Source organism: Rhopalosiphum padi, chromosome 2 (genome assembly GCF_020882245.1).
Source record: "Rhopalosiphum padi isolate XX-2018 chromosome 2, ASM2088224v1, whole genome shotgun sequence".
Lineage (NCBI taxonomy): Eukaryota > Metazoa > Arthropoda > Insecta > Hemiptera > Aphididae > Rhopalosiphum > Rhopalosiphum padi.
The window spans coordinates 30,817,441-30,828,808 of record NC_083598.1 but is presented as its reverse complement, the minus strand read 5'-3'; the positions used below and the strand labels follow the sequence as shown (position 1 = coordinate 30,828,808).

General features: G+C 29.9%; 1 protein-coding gene across 2 annotated transcripts in view; it reads right to left on the bottom strand.

The window, feature by feature from the left end:
* Nucleotides 1–242: 242 nt before the first annotated feature.
* The window catches only part of LOC132920480 (TBC1 domain family member 30-like), a 38,319-nt gene continuing 27,193 nt past the window's right edge, over nt 243–11,368 (bottom strand). For both annotated transcript variants that reach the window (XM_060982893.1, XM_060982894.1), the window contains 9 exons: nt 5,591–5,718; nt 5,038–5,349; nt 4,684–4,846; nt 4,420–4,591; nt 3,215–3,320; nt 2,850–3,066; nt 2,610–2,753; nt 2,293–2,454; nt 243–1,721 (listed from right to left, as the gene is read on the bottom strand). In XM_060982893.1, the coding sequence (XP_060838876.1) occupies nt 1,015–1,721; nt 2,293–2,454; nt 2,610–2,753; nt 2,850–3,066; nt 3,215–3,320; nt 4,420–4,591; nt 4,684–4,846; nt 5,038–5,349; nt 5,591–5,718 (2,111 nt within the window). In that variant the 3' untranslated portion in view covers nt 243–1,014. The remainder of the gene's footprint in view (nt 1,722–2,292; nt 2,455–2,609; nt 2,754–2,849; nt 3,067–3,214; nt 3,321–4,419; nt 4,592–4,683; nt 4,847–5,037; nt 5,350–5,590; nt 5,719–11,368) is intronic.

Below are 11,368 nucleotides of genomic sequence, written 5' to 3'. Positions count from 1 at the left end.
TTGATTATGTTAAAATTACATCATTATATTACGAGTTTAATAAATTTTAAAAAATAAGTTGCGTTTTGTTTAGAATAAAAATTGTCATTGTATGGCGTGTTCGGACTGTGTTGTGATGTTTTTTTTGTAAAGTATAATTATTTTGCAGTATTTATTTGAAGATTGATTTATAATTTATATTTATTGTATTTCTAACAATATTGATAGGTATGATTTGATGTAAAATAGATCTAACAAAAAGATAATGCTCATAATAAGTTTATTATACATACATTGTTGAACAATATTAATCATATTATTATAGTTAATTTATTAAAATTTTTATTTGTATAACGAATAAATATTTAATATTAACATTATATTAATATATAGTTATATATGCAATTTATGTAGAATGAGCAATACTTACGTATCATATTATTATGTCATTCATTACTTATCGATTCACAAAAAATAAATATAACTTGAATATAATATGTATAATTTATAATATTATTTTAGGTTTATGATAAAAATACTCCAGAACACAAAAATAATGAAAGCCAATCACTGGAAAGTGTCAAGGGTGACTGCGATTGGCGACATCTTTTATAGCTAATTATTTTTACCTATTATAATACGTCATACTAGTACTCGTTTGTTTAAATATATTGATATTCTTATAATTATTTAATCGTATAGTATTATATTAAAATATCAATAAACATATATGTATATTGTATATATGATTTAATATACAATACACATACGAAGAGAAACGTTCGGATTTTGGTTTTTTTTTACAAAATATCACATATGTGGTAAAATTTCCAAAGATGTTTAAAATGATCGATCATCAATCGCCGCTTACAAAAATAATGCGACCTACTCGAGAGAGGTGATGATAATAATAAATAATAGTAATATTTAAAATATTTTTAAATAACAAAGATTTTGTATAAAAAAATACTTAACAATGATTGTTTTTATTTAAATTTAAAATTGTCTAATAAATTGTAGAAAAAAAGGAAGAAATCAATTCGAGCCGTCCGGGTATAGACCCAATTCGATGCCGAGCCGTTTGGGCTGCCTGACTTTCGAAGGGAACGGAGCAAATGGTTTCGATGCCGACGTCGTTAAATCCTCGAAGTTATCTTGGTTTTCTTCCGGTTGCTGTGGTGGAAGTACTCGATCAACGCATTCCGCTGTAGACAATGACTCGACCACAAAAAAGTCTCGGAAATCATCAGTGGTGGAAGTCTCAGTTGCAGATTGCGATTCGTCTGTTAGCAAATCTCGGAATTTATCGGCGGTGGAACTTTCGACAGTGGTTATATATTCGTTCTCAGTTGAAGCCTCTACGGTGGTTAAAGATTCGCCAATCATGCCGATGTTGTTTATCAAGTCCGGTAACCGTTCTTCTAAGTCCGATTCTGGATCTTCTGTCGCCGCTTTCCCTCTGCACATCCTTTTTAATACTTCCGAATTAGCTCTCAACATTTCGGCTAGACTCACATCACTGACATCATCGTCGCTGGTTTTAACATCAGGTATACAACATTCTACGACAACGTCGACGACCAAGTCAGCGTTTCCATCTCCGTCTTCACCGTGGCCGTTGCACCCATCATCATCGACCGACCGTTCGCTGCAGCAATCGGACGCGGGATCGTCACAGAGTTCGGTGGACGTTGACGAAGATGACGATGACGATACGGTCCGTTTCTCTCGGACTCGTGGTTCTGAAACGACAAAAAAACAAAAAAAACGTAGTTATGTATATTGTAGGTAACAACATTTAGTATCTAGTTTGGTAAATTAACAACATTTTAATTCTTTTATATTTGCTTAATAACAATCTATACTAAAGTTGGTTCAATCTATATAATATGTTCGTTTAAGGTGCCTTTCATTCGACCGTGTTGTTTTATTTAATCACATTATTTTGATAGATATATTTGGAACTTTAGAGGTTAGCCAGTGTAACCTTTCATAACGTGTTTTAAATATTTTATTAGTAGTATGATTTATAAAAATTTGATTATTGTGACCGCACGACGACGATCTAAATATTTTTTAACGGTAATACATAATAACATGGTATATCAAAAAGATAACAATAGGGTTTGGTCAATTAAAACACTGTGGTCCTAACACTACGTATTAAATAATTGATTACAGGAAAGAGTATAAAAGGTACTGTCTAAAGGTCATTATCTCATTGTGGGTGGAAACCGGAAGTTGTACGTAATATTCTGTTTTCTGTACAATATTTATGCAGTTTATTGTTTAATATGTAATATTATAATGTACCTGTTTTGGGTTCCGGTTTTTTGACATCTTGTATGTATTTTAATGGTATGGATCCGGGTATGGGCCCGATCGATGTGCATCTCAGAGCCGTTTTACCGAATAATAAATGATTCATCGCCGAAGAGTTGGAGGTCCCAATAAAGTTTTGTCCATTACACGCAGCTATAAGATAAAGTTTTGTTATGTGCGATTATTCGTATTCGAGTGTGCATTGAGATTAATTGCGTTTTAGATTGTATTTGTCGGATATTTTTAGGTAAACATTTTGTATCTAAATAGACATAAAGTGTATACTTATATAATATTATGTATTTTACCTGTTAAAATGACTTGGACCTGTTTCTGTCTTTCTTTGAGTTTGCTGTATTGCTTCTTCAGCGATGATATATCTAACGCCACCTTTTCCCTTTCAGAGTCCAAACTGGGAGTCGGCTGCCTATTGTTTTTGCCGGATTTGTTGTCTATATGAATATTATAAAATACGTATTTATTAAAATATTGTATGTACGAATTTATGTTTTTGTCAAGAGAGTGTAAGTATAGTATTGTTATCTCACGTTTCGTTCTGAAGTCGTCCTTTCGGTCGTTGTTCGCAGTGACCGTCGACGATTTACCATCGACGTCGTCATCGCTGTCGGTCTCCTCGATGTCGGACTCTGTGTAGAACAATCGCAGTCCTCGTTTCGCAACATGACTGACCCATGGATTTATATTGTACATGTATCTTTCTCGAAGTTCTTTGACTTCGACTAGCTCGTTCATTGTACTAATTGTCTACGAATGACATGGACATGTTTAATGTTTATACATAACGTCATAATAATATGTACCACGTGTGTGTAAAGTATTTCAGTGGTAGATATTATTATTATAATAACTACGACGGGCTGTGACATGTAAATTCGTCGACGAAAATACTCACATTGATTAAATTGTTGGCGTCCATTAAACCGAACTCAAGCATTTCTCTGGTGAGGACAGCCATAATACTATAAAATTCGTCTGCACTTGTCACCGTCATTATCCGACTAAATGGAATAGTTTTATTTAACGTTAGTACAAAAAAAAAAAACTTTTTATAAAACTATATTCAAACATTTCAAACTCTCATTTTCACGACAACATTGTGATTATTTTATTATGTAATAACCTAGAAGAAACCTGCGCAATTACATTATATGGATACCTACATTTAAAATGAAATTTTCAATACAGTTTAAATGGACGTGTGTTAAGACGTAACGTACTGTAAGTATTATCGTTGGAATTGTGAATATAACCATAGTTAGAGGACACGCACGATTGGTTAACTTATGATATGAGTTGAAATTAGTTTAATTAGTTTTTGTTCAATTCTGTAAAGTGTTTCTAACTTTTAATCCTAGCAAAAAAATTAGCTCAAACTAAATTTTAACTAACTTGTCTGTTTTAAATGTTCTGCAGTTATATACGTTAAATGTACTTTACGCTGGGGATATTTTAGATGTATATATTATGGTGTGCGTTTATTATTATTTATTATGTAAATGTAAATGAAAATAATAAATTTTAATTATGTGCTTCATGAAAAATACCACAAAAATAAATTTATCGTAATAACTTATGCTAATGGGGTGACAACATTTCAAATTATATTTTTCGTAAAAATAAATATATTTTGTTTGTTTTGATAAGCATTTAATAAAGCGTAATTAAAAATATTTCCCAGTGAAAAATACAATGAGTAGGGATTTAAATATTTTCTTTAATTCTACAATAAATAAAATATTTTAACACATACATGCTGTGTTTTTAATATAATTACATTCTTTTTATATGTATTGACTTGCATTTTATTCATTATTTGAGAGGTTTAATATGCAAAAATAAATATAGAAGTTGATATTTGACACATGCTATCGTCATAGTATAAACTATAATAATCTTTATAGGGTTGTCGTACACGAGCCAACGATGTTCGTTGTATAATAATAATAATAATAATAATAATAACAATATATACGTATGTATTTTATATCAAAAGTCTGTGTTAACGCGTTAAATTGTAATTATCTACCAAAAACTTTACAACAATGTATAGCCACAGTGTCGACATAGTGTTGCCTTAATATAATATTATATACTTACTCGGACAAAGCGTCCCAGATAGCTAGGGCGGTTTTCAAAAGCACTGTGCTTCCTTCAAGGAATATTAAATCCCAGACTCGAAGCACTGTACGCTGGGGAAGACAATTGCAAAACAGCGTGAGAAACCACTGCATTGTGAATACGTTTGTCAGGGGTGGTTCGTAGCTAGTTCCTATTCAACAGTGTGGGTTATTGTATATATATAAATGATTCATTCGTATGAAGATGGTAATATAATATGGAAAAAATGATTTATTATCTTACCGGAGTCCTTCGATTCAGTCTGTAATCGGTCTAAATGCCTCGATAGGTTTTGCAGTCTGACTCTCAGCAAGTCTCTAAACACAGCCATATCCACGGATAGTCCCCTGAGATTGTTAGCAAAGTAACCTTCGGGAAGTACACCTTCGATCAAGTATATCATTACCTAAACGATAAAAAGATAAACCAACAGCATATTGGCAACATACACAGATGCATTAATTTCATCGACTTGATTGGTCGGCGAAATCTTGGTACTCGAAACAACCAGTCGAAACACACGTAAAGCAAAATTTTTTACCGAACTGAAGGACTTCGAGTCGCTAAGATTTCGTCGACACAGTGCGACGAACCAACCTTTAAGGCGTCGGATTCATTTTTTTCCATCACTTGCAGTATGAGCGCCGCCAACATGTTGAATCCCTGACAGTAGCCTACTGCCTTGTTCCATCGAGCGAACCCCAAGAGCACCCGTTTCAGCAGCGCTTGGTTTTCCAGTCCGGATGAACCACAGAATAGGCTGCAACCAGTCCGGTGCAAGTCCTTGACGATCTGTACGCCTAGTTCTTCGTCGTCTGGGTTGGTCGTGTCGTTGAAGCAAAACCGTTCCACCTTTGGCCACTCTACGTTCCTGGACGACAAGTATTTTTCCGCCAGGGTCAACCATAACTGTACAACGCAAAACGGACCGCGTGTCCGCGTGCGATAATATTATAGATCGGCACGAACCAATATTATTTTATATTTATTTCGTATTATACCATACGCGACACGCGATAATAAATCATTTTATTCAGATGAGTGGATGTGTGGGCGAGTCAAGTGGTTGTGGGTGGTGTCGGCGGTGAACGCGATCGGACGGGCACGAAAGCTGTAGATAATCATAATTTATAAATAAATAGATACGTACCGTGTTTCGGAATTCATGCGGAACGCCGTCTGGAAGTCTCGCAACCATTTTCATAGCGCTCTGCCACTGTTCAAAGTCGCTATCACCGGGCCCAGGTTTCATGTTAAATCTCATTTTTGTGTCTTCACCTATAGACGCAGTTTTCCAACCATATTAATCATTGTAATGAGTAAGTCGTTAAATTATATATGTAAACAGTATTCTAGAATAATATTATACTCAATGGCATTGAAGTAATATTGTATTCTCTTAGTGCAATTGACATACATTTTAAGCGGGTGGTGAGTGGGTATCGTGCTTAAGTTGTGTGAAAACAGAATTACCAAGTTTTTCAGAAAAACAAACAAGAATATACCTATTCTTTGATAAGATTTGTATATTTTGTATTTTATTGTGTTTGGGTATAGAAAAAATTATTCAATATCAAGAATTAGGTTACTTACCAGTTGTTTATCATAAAAATTAAATTATCGTATAAAAATCTAAAAATTCAATAAGTCCAGGCCCTATTGTATTATTATTATTAATATAATAAATTATAGATTCTTGTCGATGTTTATATTTTAGTATTGTATATAAAACATGGATGATAGCCGATAGGAGCAATATGTATGTATGAAAAACGATGTAACTCCGATTAAATAGGCGTACCTATGTTGAAACCACTGATAAATACGATGTTTGAGTTTTTGCATAATAAATTATTACAATTTATTGACAGTTGAGAAAAAAAAATTAGTTCTAGCGATAATTGACATTTTCGACATTCAAGTCAATATTTTTTAGCCTTATGTTGATTATATTATATTTTTAATTACTTTTAAGGTTTGGAAAATCTCAATATATTATAAAGAAAACGTTTTGAAATATTATCCAGTGATTTATAATTAACCGGGAAATGAACAAATAAAATAACTAATACCTACGTGTGTAATAATTTTAAAAAAAAATTCAGTTATATTATTGAAGTATAAAAAGTATTTTAGATAAATACTTTTAAAGGCGTTGAAAAAAATATTGTGGTTATCGAGCGGAGCATGCAGGGGTTGCCTGTATTGCCACTATTATATTATAATAACATTTTTTTTTTAGATACAATTTTAAGTATACATTTTTATATTTGACTTAAAAAAAATGTTTTAGATGGAATTTCATGTTATTTCGAAGAAATATATTTATTTTTACCATTCAATTTCAGGCTTCTAGAATTCTCGGGGTTCAAATTTATATTGAAAAAAATATCGAAGAAAACTCATTGTTTAATAAAATATTATACATGACGATTATTTTGATGTAATAATTCATTGAATATTACTGTATTTTACTCTTCATTTATAAAATATATAAATGCATTTTTTTATTTTTGTATTATATTGAATAAACTCATAAAATATAGGGTGTGAAATTCGTTAGATTTTTTTTTTTTTATTTGAAGTCTTACATACACAATATGTGTATATATCATCATTGCAAAATGAAAGAAAATTATTTAAATACTAGTGTAGGCAGTAACTAATTCATATTATAATACTAAATAAAATCATTAATAAAACGTTGTTTTTGGATAACTTAAATTAATTTAATTTTAAATTAAATAAATCGAGTTCTCAAATTGTCAAGGGTATTCTGCAAGTGTGTTTAAAGTTGATTATAAGAATAACCATTTATAAGTTGAAGGAAAAATAATACTAAGGTACAAAAAACAATAAACTTATTCCGAAAAAATTAGAAACATCATACATACAACTCAATGTTTTTTGTAAGAAGAAAATTAATGAGATTATTTCTAACATACGATATTACTATTTTGAAATAGTTCATAAAACTTATATTTAAATATTTTTATAACTTATGTTTATTATATTGACTAGGATTTGAACAAAATAAGCACCGAACTTAACATACTAGTAATTTGATGAATAATAATGGTTTTTATTTTTTTAAGAAAATTTATTCTTAAGTTCTATTGTAAAACACAGCTCAGAAGTGAAGTAGAAAAAATAATACATTTTTTATAATTTGTATAGTATAATTTATTTGTTTTATGAATAGGTTTTTTTTATAACATATTGTGTTTCTATGATTGATATACATTTTTAAATATTTCAAACTTTCTTATCCGTTTTAAACAATTATTAGTATTGCATTTAAAGTTATAACTTATACGTGGCAAAATTAATAAGCACATATAATTAAATATCACTAACAAAGTTTACCGTTTTTATATATTTGTATTTGATTTTGATTTTTTTAATTGATGTGGTTTTTAATAAAAAGGACGCCATACATACTATACTAATAGTTAAAATTAAATTAGAAATCCGAATACATTTTTGAAAATAGGCTTTCTTCCATATGAGTATTACTTAATACAGTTCGTCAATGCATAATAAAGTAATCGCAGCTTCATTAAAATTGCACACAACTACGTCAAGAATAATTAAGTTACAATAACGAAAAATAACACGAGTATAATATATGATTTACCCGGTAAAGTCATAGAATTACAGCGAACATTAATTTAAAATATTGCGATAATTATTATACGATGGATAAATTTACAAATTTAGATTTTATGTATAAAATGTTAATATATAATTGTGCGTTAGATTACAATATGTTTTATAAATTTTACTATGAAAGAGAAAATCCTCGACTATAGAGTAACATAACATTGGACGTTTTGGGTTTATATTTATTTTTAAATCTATTGACACGTCTATCTTTGTCGTCTTTGGTGAATTGTTTGATCATCGAAGTGTCATTTTTGTTTACGGTTTTATTTCGAACAAACGAGTTTTTGTCGTTGGCTTTCAATGATCGTATTTGGAAATTATTCTTAAGAACATTTGACGTTAGTAAACAATTTGGTTTTCTCTTATTGAAACGAATCTTATTTTGACGTTTACTCTTGATTTATGTAACTTTCTGTCAATACTTTAATTTTTGAAAACTTACTACCTACATTCATAAGAAAAGTAAAATAAAATATCGTCTCACGCTTTTTTTTTTATCTCCATTATATGTCGGTTTGCACTTGACCGAGTGATTTTCTGGAACAAAATAAAGTGACTATGTCCTCCCGTAGATGTTAAATGATTAAAAAAAAAAAGGTTTAAAAAACATACACACACTTACACAAACGTATAACATATTATATTGTAAAATAGCTATATTGAATGGAAGATTTCATTCTGACATGCATACGATTCGAAAGAAAAGAGTTGTACGTTGTAGCAATTCGCGGGCCGCATGAAACGACGTCGTCATATAAATATATACGTATATTTATCATTAATACTCGTATATTATGTTCTTCAAAATTTAATATTACGGTATATACATTTTTTATTCTGGGAAAAAACCAATAACGATACCAGACTGATTCTTTTGATCCTCCGGAACATAGGTGCAAACCACATGGGTGCTAAAGTTGCTTGTGAATTCTAGAGCTACCTCAATGAACTCTATCGCCGTGATTAGTACATTTATCATAGTGTACGTATTACAGTAATCGATTTTATATAATATGTTTAGTTTATTAAGTTATTTCAAGTGGCATTGGCTTTATCAGTTTCGTTTATTTCGTGTGAAAGTAGCTTTTTTCTGTGCGATGCACACAATCTTGGACTCTTACAATAATGGAAAATACCGTAACTTTCTACACGAAAGTAACAGCTGAAGAATTATATAGGTTAATACTTACAAATGAAATAACGTGTAAGTTCCTATCACGGTAAAAAAATACTACGTATGATAATTAGTATGTTAAGAATGAAAAATGTAACAAAATATTTTTTAAATTTTTATAGGATTTGTTTCAGTTAAGCAAATTTTAATACATAAAATATAATATTTTACTACATTTTCTTTTTTTCTATGATTATCTAATAACCTAACATTATTATAAGTATAATACATTTTACACTGTTAAGAATAAATATTAATTTTTAATTTTTCAAGTAGAGTTTGTATGTATTTGTAATGTTTGTATTATTAGTATCTTATAACAGTTATGTAAAAACTTATATATTATATTATTTTTTTGCCATGTAGAAACTAATTTATGTATTTTTTAATGTGCTAGGTCTCATTCATCCAACACAACAGATTTTTCATGATAGATTATTAAATATTTTATCGTTTAACTATACTAATAGAAATATAATTGTTATGAAATTATATTAAATAAGGAAAATAAGTGTAGGTACGTTAAATTTAAATTTATAGCACATTAAATTACAATATCATTAGGTACATTAATTAAATAATAACTTAATTATTTATGATTGAAAATAAATTGTTTTGCAAAATATTATAAAATTATTGATCTGAATTCATATTAAGTTTCGTTTTATTTACACAGATAACATATTTAACAGAGATGGCAGTGGTCATATTATTATAGTAGGTATTATAGGTGGTAGTGTACGAGGGTTACATCATGGACAGCTCTGTTTTCTCAACAATATTTTTGATTCTTTAGCATCCTTAATACTTTGTCAATCTGCGCCTATGATCCGGAGCCACGGAACAAAGACTATATGATTATTATAATAATTCTTTTTTTAAATATCATCAAAGCGTTGTTGCCAATTAAAATGAATCTGTTTAATATAATAGGTACTATTATACACTAATTCGGAAAAAAATATGCACGAATTATAATATCATGAGATAAACTGATGAATTTATAGCATACGCATATTATTATGAACGTCCAACGACGCGTACACACTATGTACACAGCAATAAACACGACCATCGTTCGACAAAGTCGAAGACTTCGGGAAACGCATATTTCAACTTGAACCGAATACCTAATTTATTACGATGATATACGGCATCCCGTGAATAATGATTGTCGGCTACTATTATATTATCACTGGCACATCATTATCCCGCGCGACTGTCTTTCGACTGCGAAGCATCGCGTGTTATATTATATTGTTATATACGAGTAGTAAATTATATGGGCGTGTATAAATATATATAACACTCACACACACACACACACACACATATATATATTATATACGTTGTTAGAGAAGCCGCAATTTTTAACAACAAAATATAGTCGTTATCCGTCACACTTTTATGAGCGCGAGTATATACCACATATATACAACATCAAAGTGTATATAAGAAAACTTTCTGTGGTAAACAAGTTAAAAATAATATTATAAATTATACAGAGTGTCTGTGCGCCGCTTGTGTCCACGTTTACGATAATAATTTAAATCGAATCTTCGTTTACCCGATTCTTCGGAATCTACGATGGTCGATATTTATAGAGCCAATTAATGTAAATATTTTAAAAATATAATAATTATACCCGTTTCCATTAAAGTATTTGAATAAATAGTGATGTCAGTTTTAAAGTTCGGTCAGAAGGCGTATAGGGGCGGAGTGGTGAAAGAGTATTTATGTAGTGGTCGGACGGTTATATATACTGGAACAAATACAGTGGGCCACTCTGTATATAATATATAAAATACATATATACGTATTATATAATATATTATATGTGTTTGTCTTAAAACAAAAAAAAAAAAAAATTGTTTTTTGTTTGTTTTTATAAATTGCTTTTTTCCTAAGAAAAAAGTACGCAGAAAATTAAATTAAAATTGTGTATATTATCAACCATAATAACTATATGTATACAATGTTATTGTTTATCGATTGTTGAACTAAACGTCCAGTTTGAATTGGGTATTTCATTTTTATTACCTCAAAAATAATATTATTCATAATTTTATCATAGTCATATCCCTTTGA